The sequence below is a fragment of the Helianthus annuus genome, chromosome 14 (assembly GCF_002127325.2).
Source record: "Helianthus annuus cultivar XRQ/B chromosome 14, HanXRQr2.0-SUNRISE, whole genome shotgun sequence".
NCBI classification, from domain to species: domain Eukaryota; kingdom Viridiplantae; phylum Streptophyta; class Magnoliopsida; order Asterales; family Asteraceae; genus Helianthus; species Helianthus annuus.
Window position 1 is genome coordinate 153,937,693 of NC_035446.2, and position 15,296 is coordinate 153,952,988.

The 15,296-nt window shown below is 34.8% G+C and overlaps 1 protein-coding gene and 2 long non-coding RNA genes across 3 annotated transcripts; all 3 read right to left on the reverse strand.

Annotated features, from left to right (window-relative positions):
- Window positions 1–5,293: 5,293 nt before the first annotated feature.
- Window positions 5,294–6,255, reverse strand: LOC110904445. The gene is made up of 3 exons (XR_002572531.2): window positions 6,153–6,255; window positions 5,956–6,051; window positions 5,294–5,856 (listed from the first exon to the last, which is right to left on the reverse strand). It is a non-coding gene; the product is annotated as an uncharacterized LOC110904445 (long non-coding RNA).
- A 94-nt stretch (window positions 6,256–6,349) lies between these two features.
- On the reverse strand, window positions 6,350–7,856 carry LOC118486729 (probable phosphoribosylformylglycinamidine synthase, chloroplastic/mitochondrial). The gene is made up of 3 exons (XM_035983392.1): window positions 6,942–7,856; window positions 6,516–6,846; window positions 6,350–6,432 (listed from the first exon to the last, which is right to left on the reverse strand). Exons 1-3 carry the CDS (start codon window positions 6,981–6,983, stop codon window positions 6,371–6,373), a joined length of 435 nt encoding a protein of 144 aa, XP_035839285.1. The 5' UTR covers window positions 6,984–7,856; the 3' UTR covers window positions 6,350–6,370.
- Window positions 7,857–9,634: 1,778 nt separating this feature from the next.
- On the reverse strand, window positions 9,635–11,728 carry LOC118486730. Its single transcript, XR_004879667.1, has 4 exons — window positions 11,419–11,728; window positions 10,887–10,976; window positions 10,685–10,747; window positions 9,635–9,821 (listed from the first exon to the last, which is right to left on the reverse strand). It is a non-coding gene; the product is annotated as an uncharacterized LOC118486730 (long non-coding RNA).
- Between the last annotated feature and the right edge of the window lie 3,568 nt (window positions 11,729–15,296).

The window sequence follows — 15,296 nt, forward strand, 5'->3', positions numbered from 1 at the left end:
ATATAACATGAGTTTTCACATAGCGTACCATGAATTTCACGTAGTGTTTCATAGATATAATGCGTTTTTTTTTTTTTTTGTTTAAAGTTTACATCAGGACCAAAAGGTCTGCAAAACACTGAATTTCTCATGGCACGTTTTACGAAAGTTCGGCAACATTGTGAAAACACCTATATATAGGAAGTACCAGCGGCATATCCACCATGTTTTGACCACGTTGCGCTCGTTTCGTTATTCAGTGCAATGTTACGTTCCGTGTCTTACCATACACAGTAGTACACTCTATGGTTCTCATGCGCTTATTACTATAATCCCGTGTGCACCCGCGATTATACCAATCATCGCATGATCCGCATAGCTTATACCAGTTGCGTATGAATCAAGGTATACATAAATTTTGAAAGAAATTAAGATTGTGTGCGTATAGAAATGTAGCATATAAGCATGTTTGCGTTCCAAATGGTATAAGGTCAACGTAAGCGAATCCCTCGAGTTTCGCTCGCGTATAGGCGCGAAAGTATAAATTTTGAGTAAAAAGCATGAGCATAGTATAAGTTTAAATATGAATACGTATGTGAGCATAAACACAAAACGTATGACAAGAGTGTGAGCACAAGTATAAGCATAATGTGTATGAAAGTGAGTATAAAATGTGAATACAACCATGAGTATAAGTATAAACACAAAGCGTATGAGTATGAATACGAGTATAAGTGTGAGTATGAACATAGGATGCATGAACATGAATATGAACGTGAATATAAGTGTAAAACATGAGTGTTCGAGTATGAATAGAAAAAAAATGAGTATGAATATAAGCGTAGGGACAATTGTATGAGTATGAACAAAGTGTATGATCGTGAAGATAAGTGTAAGCAATATTGAATAAATATGAGTAAAACATGATTGTGAATATTAGTGTACCCATAATCGTGAATATTAGTGTACCCATAATCGTATTGTGAATATGACTATAGGTGTAAAACATGCTTAAAAAATGTACGAGTGGAAATATGAATGTGAACATTAGTATGAACGTAAACGAGGGGAAATGAATATGTATAATGCATGAATATGTATATGGGTATGATTATAAATACAAACGAAATTGTATAAGTGTGGTTATAAATGTAAATGTATAAATTTTGAATTATAAACATAAAGGTGTAAGTATGGATATAAGTGTAGACACAAGATGTATGAATGTGAGCGTAAGAAATAATGATTTGGTTCGTAACATTAATCGAAATTTACGAATTAAATCACGTGAAAGATTAAGAAGGTTTGAGTAAGAAAGGAAAAAAACGAGTGGTATGCGTGAGATTGTTGTGAGATATTGACTAAATCGTGTAAATGATATGTGCGTGTAGTCGCTTGAACAAAATTGAATCAAAATAGATTAAATCGAATTGGGAATGTAGGGTCTAGTTTGTGCAGGTGAAGAGGATATAAAACATCCATTGATTGCGTGAAATGGTACTTTGTAAAAGAATGAAAATGCTACTCTTGTTTTAAAAAGAATTTACATAAGTTGAAAATTATCGGTTCTTATGAAGTTTCCTTACCCACATGTTTTAAATTCATTTGACATATCGAGTAATGTTTGAAAAGGTTCTAGAAGTTAACGAGGTTACATTGTTTTAGTTAACTTTTCATTAATACAGAAATTCGAAGTTTAAATGTTATTATGAAAACGTTGATCATAAAAACAAAAATTTGGTATATGAGCTTAGTGATCGTGAAAGGTGTTCTCAATAAAATACTTTGTTGATTTTGGAAAGAGTTTTGGTAACGATCAAATAATATTTGTAATATTTTGTATGACAAGTTGGTTTGATTTTCAATTAGAAAATAACGATCTTTAGCATAATGATTCGAGAGGAGTATGTTTTAGTAATTACGTAGAATACGAAATTTTATGAGCAATGGATTTATTGGATCGACCAAATTGATAAGTAGCATCTAGTGAAATTTTTAAAAATCAAGTAATGAGCGTTTACGGTAATATTAAGAATATCGTGGATGTGAGAGAATGTGAAATAGAATGTAGGGTAAGAAGTAGGTTTAAATAGGCAATGCATGTTGAGATGAATAAGAATTTGACTAATATAGTGCGTACATAATAAAGTCTATTAAAAGTAAGTTTTGGTAACAATCACTTAAGTAAGGGAATCACCCCTAACTCGTTGGTGAGGTCGTTGTAAGATGAAAAAAAAGAAACAAAGTTAGTCATCAAGGTAAGGAAATCACTCCTATCTCGATGATATGTCTCCACTTGTTGTTACAAAAAGTGTAAATAAAATTACATGAAATTATGCATGCTAATAGTGTAAAATCGTATGAAAGGTAACAGCATGATGTATGCGCAAAAGTGAAATCTCAAAATGATTCAAAATTGAGGAGAGAGAATTGCATCATAAAAGATAGGAAATAATAAAGCATAAGTTCAATTAAAAACTTAGAGGGTTCCAAAACGGAACTTTGACTAACCAAAGTGGTCGAAAAGTCTTTTGAAATTTAGAAACATGCTTTGGCCTAATAGGTGGTTTACTCTCGCCGACAAGTCGGTTAACGGTATTTACCCTTCCAGTTACTACATGTTCCAACTCAATCGAAAATTCGAGACTTGGCGGGATTAAAAAAAAACGAGTGGAACTAGTCGACAAGATGCGGGTTTCACCCCTAACTTGACGATTTCATGCCCTAGGTGTGGTTGATACTCGTCGGGTCAAAATGTGATTTCGACACATTGACGAGGGTCCACTAGAATTTGAAATCGAAATTCTTCATCAAGGTGAGGACTTCACTCCTAACTTGATGACGGATCTCATGTAAAAAAAATAGGTAGATTGAGAGTCGTTCACCAAATTGTGGGTTTCACGCCTATTTTGGTAAACTCGTCTCGTTCTTACAATACGAGTGTTTTCGAGTTTAAGAAAAAATCGAGTAAAATGCTTTAGAAAAGGGGAGTATGTTAAAGGAATACGCAAACAAGTATAAACACATAAGAATGCACATCAACGACGGTACATAAAGAATAGGATAATAAAACAAGTACCAACACATAGAGATATATGCCAAGAATACACATAAGGAATCGAACAATGGAACAAGTATTAACACATAATAAAACAAGTATAGCATGTTAAGTGTTAACACATAAGTGACATATATGTTTGAAAGATGAAAAGAGAACAAATAAAGGCGAATAAGATAGCATGCAATTAGTTTCAAGCAAAACATGAGAATAAAGCTCTAAAACTATAGACTAGGTTAAAGCATTCCTACTTTTCCTAATTCCCTATAGTTATGGCTCTGATACCAATCTGTCACACCCCAACCGATGGCGGAAACATCGGGATGAGACGAAGTGTGTAGATTGCTCAAAACGTCATAACACTATGTGACAATAATTAATTTAAATTCAAATTTCATTTCAAAACTAAAAGTCATACATGTTTCAAAAGGAAATAACAACATTGTTTCAACAAGTAACATAACAAACAAAAGATAGAATATTCTAGGCGTGTATCTAGTCCACCCTAACTTGTTTCATCATTCATCCATACTTCAATAATCAACCTGCAACATGTATTAAAATAGAGTTCAATGCAAAAGCAAAGAGCGAGTATACAAGTTTGTTTACATAGCATATTAGAATAAAACTCATATCCAACATGAACATAATAAAATAGTTTCAACGTGCTAGTTTACGTAGTCCAAGTGATAGCCCAAGTTTCCCAATGCGTTAAAGTACCTAACCCAAAGTTTCACGGGAGGTTGATATGTCTCCTCCTAACAATACCCCAAAGACTAACGGGGAGGTGCATTACTCCTATAGCGCTACTATTGTTAAGGCGGAACTACACACAAGAATTAAACGTTCACATAGCATAAAATAGTCTCAAGATTCACAAGTTTCATGTTTCATGTTTAAATGGATAGAGTAAGTTTCAAATAAGTTTCAAGTGTCACGTGCATTTAATATAGAATACACTAGGTTATCACCCGTGAATACTCACGGGTTGGAAATATTTTTATGTAACAAAAATAAATATCCATTTTATTTCATCTAGGACCAACAAATAAGTTAGTCCATCACCAAAGTACATAAGTTCACCAAACAGAAAGGAAATTACACATTTAAGCCTTGTAAATTAAAACTACACCACTGCAGCCATGACAAATCTTCAGCCTTTGACCTGCTCTTTATATAGAGGTAACTCAATTGTTTTATCTCCTCTTTTACGCCTTCAAGTGAACCCATTTTGTGGTTAAATACCACATCGTTCTGGTGTCTCCATATACTCCAAAGAGCAACTTCAACGACAGCGTTTATAAGTTTCTTCCATTTTTTCTCGACCCTCTGGCATGTTTCCAGGCCTCCAACACATTTGTTATTCTGAACCAAAACATATCCGGAATCCTGCACCAGTTTGCGATAAAATCCCAAATGGACCGCGCAAAGTCACATGACACAAACAGGTGTTCCAAAGTCTCACCTTCCAGCCTGCATAGTTTACAAATTGTATGGTACAGTGGTACGACATTGGTATTTAAAGGTAAAAATCGGTTAAATACCGGTATCCAACCGAACCGGTACCGAAAACACGAATAAGTGGGTACCAAATAGGTACAGAAAATGATTTGGTACGGGAAACTCGACACCGGTAATGATCAGGTACCAGTAACATATGCTCATTCCTAGTATATGGAACTCTTTGAATTAACTCTTTTTCATACGCATTCATCAGGAATATATACATAGTTATGAATGATTAATAAACGTGAACTTTAAATTAAAACATACCTTTGTTTATTGAATCTCTAACTTTAATTATCTTGCGTTAAAAGTCCCTTTCTATTTTCTTTGTACCTTTAGCAAAAATCAAGATCAACGCATGCAATAAATAATAGAATTAGCTATCATTTTTGAGTTTAATTAATGAAAAAGTTATTTATTCATTAACCCATTTAAGAAATTGATTAAGAAGACCATAATGTTTGGCTCAACTGCAAGTCAAGTATGCCAAGCACACAATCCTTGACCCGAACCCTTTTCGAACCAGTACCCAACCCACCTATTTTGGCATACTTGTTAATACGATGGAAGTTATACATATTGAATACATTCCACTTTGACATCCAAAGATTTATGATATATGAGTTTGTTAAATATTATCACATTATCGATATATAGCTTTCAAAACACAAACAACAAATAACTCCTTTTTACAAAATCGCCAAAAATAGTTCTTTTGTAAAAAAAAAAAAGAAAATAAAGAAAAGTCAACCTTCAATATTGTTGTACAAATTTCACCAATGCCGAAACATCCAAAGCCGAGAACTCATTTGCAACCGAAATCCCTGTTAATCCAAGTTTTAACGCATCCTCGTTACTTGGGGCCTAAAAAATTTAATATGTTTATTTAGATTTTTTAGTATTGTGGATAACTGATTTCATGACTTGTAATTTACCCCAATGTTAAGGGGCAAAACAGGGTTACGAAGCGAAAGTCTCAGAAGAAACCAACCACCATAGCCGGAAACCCGAATCCCTTCATAGTTAACACGAGTTTTTTGAAGTGTAGGATCCGATTCACTTTTATTTTCCAAATGTTTCAACACTGCTTCACCATATTCACAAAAAGATCTATAAACAAACTACTTAAATATTGTAAAATTTCTTAAGGTATATGTAGTAATTATTATGCAACTTATAAAATACTAAATTGGCATACCCTCCTTTAAGATCCGAATGATTTTGATCTATTGGTAATCTAAGCTCAACAACAACACTCGATTCCTACAATTCATCTACCAAATCGGTCAAAATGTTAATACCGCTAGGTTGACCTGCAAATGGAGTACAATAAAGACAAAACAAACGTTACTAACACTCAACATTTGACAAAAGAAAACGTGTTTGGTAGATCTAAAACAAAGAATACCTACCTTGAGATATGCACCAGCATTAAGCCAATGATTCTCCTTAAGTGCTCCATGGCCAATGGTCTCAATAGCCAAATGTAACTCCTCACCAACAGAGTTCTGTAAAAGAAGACAAGTCAATGCGACAATAGACTTTTTAAACATGTTTTAAGATTTTATTGTTTTAATGAAGTCACTAACTTTTGTATCTTGAGCCTTACCAGGCGAATAGCTTCATCAATGACATTTTTATACCCTCATTTGAACGATAGTGTTTTCCCCATGTAAGTATTTGGAAACTCTTAGCACATCATCAAATCTAAATTAGTCCATGTATCTATAAAAAAATATTAAGAAAACTTAGTTTAATGATCAAACAGACACCCAACAATCAAATAAAACACATGAATCCATTTCTTACCTAGTTTTTTTTTTTTTCTCAATGAATGTTGTAAGCCCATCTGAAGTTACATTGTCGGTGACAATAGTAGTTCCAGGGTGCTATTAGGAGCAAAAAAACACCTTTAAATCAACTTCAATTCATAAAAAGGTAAGTATATTTTAAAACAGCTTAACAAACTTACTTCCTATAAACTGTTCGATTTCCAACCCGACAGTCTTATCCGATATCTTTGTTTGAACCGACTTGAGCAACTCATCCATCGCCCTATCTTGAATCAACGGAGTTCTGAAAAAATGAATCACTTTTTCGGCTTCGAAATCATCCACACTACCTAACTGTTGCGAGTCCACCGACACCACAGCCCGGATTTTGTCAGACGCATTTCGTCGAACACCTTGACTGCATACTCTCACAGAACTGTTTCTTTTACAGTGAGTCGAACCGAACAGCAAATGGGAATTTCTACTCTTTGGTAAGGGTTTAGGCAAGTAAAGTTTACAACTTTTTGAACCCTAAAATCAAATATTAAATTGTTAACACTCCAATTAATAAACTTTATATAGTTCAATTGTTGAAAAGAATTATTAATGGATAAAAAGATACATACTTGTAAGAACTCTGCTGTTGTGATCTCTAACGATGCAGGCATTATGGCATGAACAAATAACAATTGAAAATAAAGAAAGATTGAATTTTTATTAAGTTATGTGATAAAAAAACACACATGGGTATTGATCAAATGCTTGAAAATAAAGAAAGATCGAACTTTGATTAAGTTATGTGATAAAAAAATACATGGGTATTGATCAAATGCATGATATATGTAAAGATGAAAAGAATCAAGAAAGTTGGAACATTTACCGGTGAAAGATTAATCGCCGGAAGTTGATCGGAGTGGTGGCGTTAAGGGGAAGCAGAGTGACAGGCAGTGGATGTAGAGAAACGGAAGAAGCATGTTTGAGATTTTGATGAAGGATTACTGAACCAAATAACATGATGAGCAACTTTGGTTTTTAGGGTTTGTGGAATGTGGAAGCGTCATAGAGAAGAATGAGTAAAAGAACGATGTATAAAGGATCCGTTTGGATTATTGGGTCGAACCGAATCCTATTCGGATCCCGCGTGGATATTAGCAACATTGTGTATAATTGCTTCCCACCTAAATCCTCCACCATAACATGCCACCTCAGCAAATGGTTCCACCATCACATGCCACATGGCCCAAATCCTTTTCATTTATTAATATATATAGATATAGATAATACACATAACAAATTAATCAATCAGTTAACAATAATAAATAACAAACATCATAAAAATAAGGGTTTTTTGCATATTTCCCCTTGAAAATCTTTTTAATTGCATATTTACCCAAGCCTAAATTTAAATTGCATATTTCCCCTTCATTAACTAATAAAATTGCAAATTTACCCATTGTGATTTATTTTATAAAAATTAAATTATAGATTGACTATTTTACCCTTAGTTTTACTAAAACCTAAAAATTGCAGATTTACAAAAAAAAAAAAAAACGTAAAACAAAAAAAAATAACAACTAATACAAAACAAACATATGTATATCTGATTTAAAAGCGATCAGACGAACCAAATAAACTATATCAAACATAAGATATATGCATAGCCATGAACTGAAGCACCATTCACAAATCACAAATATCACAAATGAAAGAAAGCAACAGTGGCTTTGCTCGTAAATATTTGATTTCTTCATTTAGCCTACATGAATTTTTCTCCAAAATGCAAAAGTAAATATCAAAGTTTTAACACATTATGGTAACAACTAATTGACAACGTATCAGTCTTGATCAACAACTCAATGGATATGAAGCCTATAAAGGTAGAATTTTGAACCAAAACAAACACTGAAACTGAATTAAAGGCTGACTTTATATTAGAGGTAATTAATATTCGGTCAATAATTGGTTTATGAATTCAGAGCAGTAGTAGAATTGCAAACATGAACACACCATTAAGGATTTGTAACTCTAGTGTCTCTGTAATAGTTTTATAAGACCATTTGTAGTGACCAAACAACCGCTAGAGTTCAAAATCCCTATTTTTCGAGGATCAGGAAGACCATCTTGCAATGAAACCTAAAAACAATTTCAAAAAGGTTTTCGAAAAGAAGATGATCTGGGCAGCATGATCAAAACAAACCGAGTCGGGTTGCGTGATGTAATCGCCGACGCCGAGAAAGGTGGAGAACCAAGAGATTGTAATCGCCAGTTCCGATAGAAAACTCATCGCCAGGAGAAGGAGATCCGAATAAGAAGGATTGAACAGTCGCCGCTTGATCTACCTTGTAATTTTATCTCAGATTGTGTTAACTTGAAAGGGGCAATTTTGTCATTTTGATGGAGAAGGGGATATATGCAGTTTTATAATGGGGTTGGGTAAATATGCAATTGAGATGAGTTTATAAGGGGAAATATGCAATTCTCCCTAAAAATAAACAGAACAAACAATTTTATCAAATCACTTACTTCCTTTTATCAACAAATAATCCTTAAACAACTAAAACATCTTTTCCTTAACCTCATTACATTGAAAAAACAAATTTTGTAAACCATATATGACGCATTAAAAATACATATTATCGGCTGGAAACATAATCCAAACCTTAAAACAATAAAAAAATCATATATAAGGTGTGTTGTAAAAGCACCGGCGCTTCAAGGCGTAGTAAATTTTTAACAGCTACAGGGGACATTTAAATGATATTTATATACATTATGGCACACCAAAATGTTTAGAGGGCTCTTTAGTTTACATTAAATGTAGGAACCATAACTATTAATCACCCGCTTTAATTCATAAAGTTAATTAGAATTTCCAAACTTGTAGATTTAGGAATTGCTAGAGATATCCTACCAGGTCTTTTCGAAATTAGAAGCACGGAGTGGTTCTTTTACATATATTTCCATGGCTTGTAGAAATGAAGATGGAGCCTACCATATTTATAAGGAAATGGTAAAGACATCATAAAAAAGTTATACAAAACCATATAAGCATAATTAATCATACCTGCTCAATCTTAATTAACTTTTTGACCAAGGCTGACTCAAGACTTCTGGAGGCCCCAAGCAAATTCTAAAACTGTGCCCCTTAAGTATTACGTTTTTTTACCTTTCGAATTGATCCAATGTATAACTTTTGATTTTGACCCAATTCATAACTTTTTATTTCAAATTGTCATGATATTTTTTGGTTAAAAATATACAAAGATCAATAATTAATATAAGAAACTTAATAAAAAAACCTACAATATAAACTGTGAAAACAAAAGTTGAGAGAATGCTCAACATAAAGATCAATAATCAATATAAGTAACAAACAATGATTGATATAAATTTACATACCTGTGTAGCCAAAAATTGAGAGAATGCTCCCTAATTCTTTTGTCTTAACTCTAAACTTACCCGCATCTCAATACCATATGTCGATATCTATCCACAATTCCATCAACCTACACATGAAAAGTTCACAAGCAAAAAAAAATGTTCAAGTCAAATCAAACAAAAGCCCTGAGACAATTTAACTTCTACGTCAAAAACTAATTTCAAATATCAAAGTATATCATTTTATCACAAACTTCAATTAGGCAATTAGGGAATATCTAATAAGTGGATTGTCTACTGTTGGTACTGACAGACAAATGCACAACCTCAGTTCTGTCCTTGATCATGAAATAAACAACTGATGGAGTTGCTCGTGCTCCTTCAGCACTCTCAGTAAGTTATAAATTATAACTTATAATGAACAGTAGAAATTAAAACTCTTAGGTCCTTCAAACATTCAAAATACATATCATACTTTGCCCTCCGTGACTGGAAGACATGAATAGAAAGTGTATTTCATATGGGAGAATAAAATGATGCAATTCAGTGATAATTTGAGTGAAAGGTTAGGGTTATGTCATGAATGATCAAGCAAAATGAACAGCAACATAATGCACAATACAGATACCCAGCACAACGTACACAATCGGGTAACGCACACATTGGTTGATTACTGATATTATATAAATATATTATAGAACTAAATTAAAACATAACACTCGAAGTAACGATTGTAAGTACGTGTACTTTTCTAGGACTATATTGCAGTGATGCCACCAATTATTTTAACAATGGTTAGCATGCACCTTGTTAAATACTCGATATACACCAATTCCCAATTTACAACTCTTTATTCTTAATTCTGTTGGACATAAACTGAAACCAAACCGATCCTGGATAGACCAACATATATGTGGTTCAGCACAACTGGTTTTGACCCACGTTGACCATACCTGGACCCGTTTTGTGCACCTCTAACCAGAAGATGTACCTTGAAAACCACTGGGAGGATTAATTGCTACATAATCTTCCTTCATCGATCCCCAAAACGTTGCTGCAAACGTGAATTCTGATCGTTAGATCAAAAACCCAAAACCGTAAATAAAATAACGACAGACTTATCAGATAATCACTTTTAAAAAACACAATACCAAACACCTCTAAAATCGTAGAACAACGACAGACTCTCTCACCGTCATTTTCAGCGTTTCTAGATGAAAAAACAAATCTTTATCCAGATTTTAGTTTGCTGATCTACTATCCGAAATCTCGGGTAACTGCATCTGAAAACACCATTAATATGTCATAGACTGGACAACCATATAAGCTTTCATATGAAATCCGAAGCCCAAACTCATTCGATTGAAAATTTTAGACAAATTTTAAATGCATACATACAACTTTGACAATATAACAATACACGGATCACAAAACCAAATTTTAAATGCCTTCAATCTATTATAAACACATCTAGAATCATAATATAATCATGTATTACCACATGAACACAAACGATACACGGATCACAAAACCAAAGCCTATCATCCGTAATTCCGTATAACTTGAGCATAATAAAAAAAACATACGTTTTCACAGAAAGCCAATAAAAACTGTATAAATTGAATACCAAAGAAAAATAACTGTTAATTGAAACAATAAAAAGAGTCGTCAAATCTAAAACAGAACTTATTTGAAAATAGAAAACATTAGGGTTTCCATTGAGACCTCAAATCTACAGAATCGGTGGTGTAAAGGTAACATGAGAATCACTATCGTTCGATTTGCTGAAGAAGATGTGTGGATTTGCTGAAGATGATGCATATGCGCCGCTAGGGTTTTGAGGGTGATGGTAGAGACGAAGGAGATCTGATGTGTAGAGGAAGAAAGCTTTCAAAAAAAGAAATATAAGGGATCCAAGTCAATTCGGAAATGGAAAACCCGACCCACAACAGTCCGGATCCCGCTTCCATTTTGTTCAAATCGTGAAAGCTTATTGCTTTTGAGAATTCCCTCCTAAACTCCAAAAATGAGGTTGCCACATCAGCAAAAATGCCCCAAATTCAATGACACCTAGCCCAAATCACATCTCATTTATATATATATAGAGATGTTGCATCCCAAAGTGTAAAGGGAAAAAGGGATCGAGTATACTCACATTGGTTGCGCACGAGTAAGAATTAAGAAAATCCAAAGGAACGAGCAAAGCGATTATCCTAGATATGAAAAAATGCATGTACGTCTTGTTAACATAAAAAGAATATAATATTCCTAATTTGTAAACTAGCTTCATTTGGTTTATGACCTTATATCTATATTCTTTTATGATAATTGAAAGAATTAAAAAAAAAGGAATAAAAATCAAAATTTTGTTTATTCATCTTTACGTGAATGAAAAATATAAAAGTAATTGTATTTATAAATTTCTATTGTAAAAAAAAAAAGAAAAAAAAAGAAAAGAAATATGATATCATTAAATAATAACAAAATGACTTTCTAATTGAAATATAATAATAAAAAATATATATATATATATTATAATAGTTTCATTTGCCATCTTCCTCCATGAACTGTTATGTCTTCTCCATACTACTTCCATAAAAGAAAATCAAGAGTTCCTATTAACTAGTTTATATTTGTGGTTATATGAAACGTATGTGAAATGAGTTTGAAAGAAACGTATACCGAGCTAGTGAACGAAACGACGTGAACTCCGGCGAACTTAGAATCCCGTTGGCGTCTCGATTTACTCTGGCGAACCTCCGATTACAGGCAAAAGGCTTGGGACTCCGACGACACTCCGGTCGTCTTCTCCGACGACGTCGGATTCCTTCGGTGTTTAAAATCAAAGTTAGTATACTCTAACGGTGGACTAAATCGAGGGAACAAGAAAATAAAGAAAATTATACCAAACAAAAGGATGTTGTGAGTTCCGACGTAACGAGTCGAGCCGAGTCCCCGTTGTGATCTCCGTTTGGCTTCCTCTTCCTTGTTATAAAAGCAGCATATACGTAACGAAACACGTCGAGTCGGGTTTCGGTTCCGGCGACGTCTTCGTCTTTCGACGCAGAAGTTCTTCTCCGGCGAGACTAGGAGGTTTTCTGATGGGTTCCGGTGGCTGAGTAGGTGATATGAAAAAGTGTAGTGAGGGTGCGATTGTCGAGACAGGCTATGTGATGTTATGAAGTCGTGATTTTTGGGGTAGGTTCTTCATTGATAGCCAACAGAGAAACACGCGTATTCGGGATTAAATCCCGATCAATTAGCGATCCTGTCCAAAAGGGAAGGTAGGTGGCTTTGGGCGACAAGTTTGCAAAGGGTTTTCAAACGTAAGCTTGTATAAAACTTCAGTGATTTGTGGGACTTGTGTGAAGAGTCCAAAGATGAGGAGGTGGTAAGAGTGTGTCGAGTATAGGGCGGCTGTGAGGGGAGTGGCGATAGGTCCCGGTTTTATATAGAGTATGATTGATTGCATGAGTAATAAAGAGTCTAGGTTCGTGAACAAAATGGAAACGCGGCACCGTATCACTTACCGAAAATCAGTGTGAGTTCCAAAGGAAATAAGTGCCATCTTGTGAATGTGTTTTGGCGGCAACCATTAAAACAAAAGCAGATCTCATTATATATTTTCCTTCTTAGTTTAGAGGTTTTAAAAGGTTACAAGGTAGTCCCTCAACCTTGCTAATTAATTATCTTAGCTTTACTAACACTAACTTGGTTAAGCTATTTAACCTTAAAACCCTTTCTAAAGACTAATGGAACTAACTAGCTTATAAATATAAACTTTTAAATGAATTAAATTAAATAACTAAGTTAATTTTTTTTTTTACAAAAGAAATAAATAACTAAATGAAATCTCTCATCAATTATTTAGATTCGTGAAAAAAAAAAAAAAAAAAAAAACTTTCAAGGTTTCGAGATTAGGATCCGAATTTCAAAATGGGTCGGATTTTGAGAATCCAATTTGACGGATGTTACAACTTCACCCTTGCCCTCTCCTTTAAATCCATCGTCTTCACCCTATTCATTTCCATAATAGCCTTCTTGCATTCAGCTCTAGCGGTGAGTTCCTCCGATGACAAGACCCTCTCTTCAGCTTGTACCTCCAAAGCCTCCAGTAACTCCAGTTTCTTTTTATACACCACCTCTTTCTCCATTTTTAATACGTTGACCTGGTCTTTTAGTTTGAACTTTATCCATTTAAGTTTTACCGCCAGTCCCAAGTCAACCGGCCCATCAAAGATAAAACTGTTCAAAGACTGTTTAACAAACTCCAGCATCCCTGGCATTATCAACCAAGAATTAAAAATTCTTGTTGGGCTTGGCCCAAAGTCTTGTACTAAGGTCGATAGGAGGATTGGGCTGTGATCCGAGACCATATTCGATAGTGCCACAAGCGAAGCATTTGGCCATTTGGTTTGAAATTCCCTGCACACCAAAAACCTATCTAACTTGCTCTTGTGAAGTCCATTATCGGAGTGATAAGTGAACTTTCTACCCCCCATATTGTACTCCACCAAATCAGCCATTTCTATAAAGTTGTTAAAGAACGCAACATTTAAAGGCACAAACTCAGAATTCATCCTTTCGCTCGGTTCTCTAACGTCGTTAAAATCCCCTCCAAACACCCACATACCATGTAAAGCCTGTTTTAAAGTGCCCAGCTCTTCCCACAGTAATCTTCTCTCAAACGGATCATTATAAGCATATACATTCACAATATTTAACCACTCCCCTGTGTGCTTTAACCTACCTTGTACTAAAATGAATCTCTGACTTCTAATAACTTCATTACATTCAAAGACTGTCGGATCCCATAAGGTTGCTAACCCCCCTGATCTACCAATTGCGTTTACTAGTGACATCTCGAACCTCGACCTTCCCCAAATTTTATTAAAAGAAAATTCATGAAAACCCCCCAATTTCGTCTCCTGGATTGCTAAACGGTGAACTCCATGTGATGTTTTTAGTCCTCTAATCCAATCAATTTTCCTTTGGTCCCTGACCCCCCTTAAATTAATAGACATGTAATTCATTGTGGACCATTCTTTTCACCAGCAATTAAAACACTAACCTGTTCTTCATAACCTCCCAACTGGAAGCCAAGTGAAGATCCAATTGCCACCGTATCGGCTGTTTCATCAGGCCAACTTTTCATCACTGAGGTCCCGTCTTCAACCGTAACTGTGGCCTCCGGCCCCCTGCCACCAGCATAACCTTCTTTTCCCCCAAACTCCTTTGGTTCATCATTCCGAATTATCTTTGACGTGCAGGTGTCTGGTCTCTCTTCCTCTCCGATACATACGTCCACAGAAGCCATTTCATTATTAAGGTCAAATGACCTTTCTAGATTCTTTATGTGGGAACGAGACGGGTCCTCCTGTATCTCTATATACGGGCTCATGTCTTGTGGGCTTCTGTTCCTCCTTGGCCTCTTCCTTGACTTAGTGTTTGGGCCTGGGCCCAAATCAACATCTTGTTCCTGGTTCCCAGCCTCCACGTTCCGTGTTGACCAGGTCTCCCCATCCCCATTAATGTGTTGGTACATGCCAGCCGCCACATTTAGCTTTTCTCTCTCCTGTTTCCCATGCACCTCGTGCATGGGT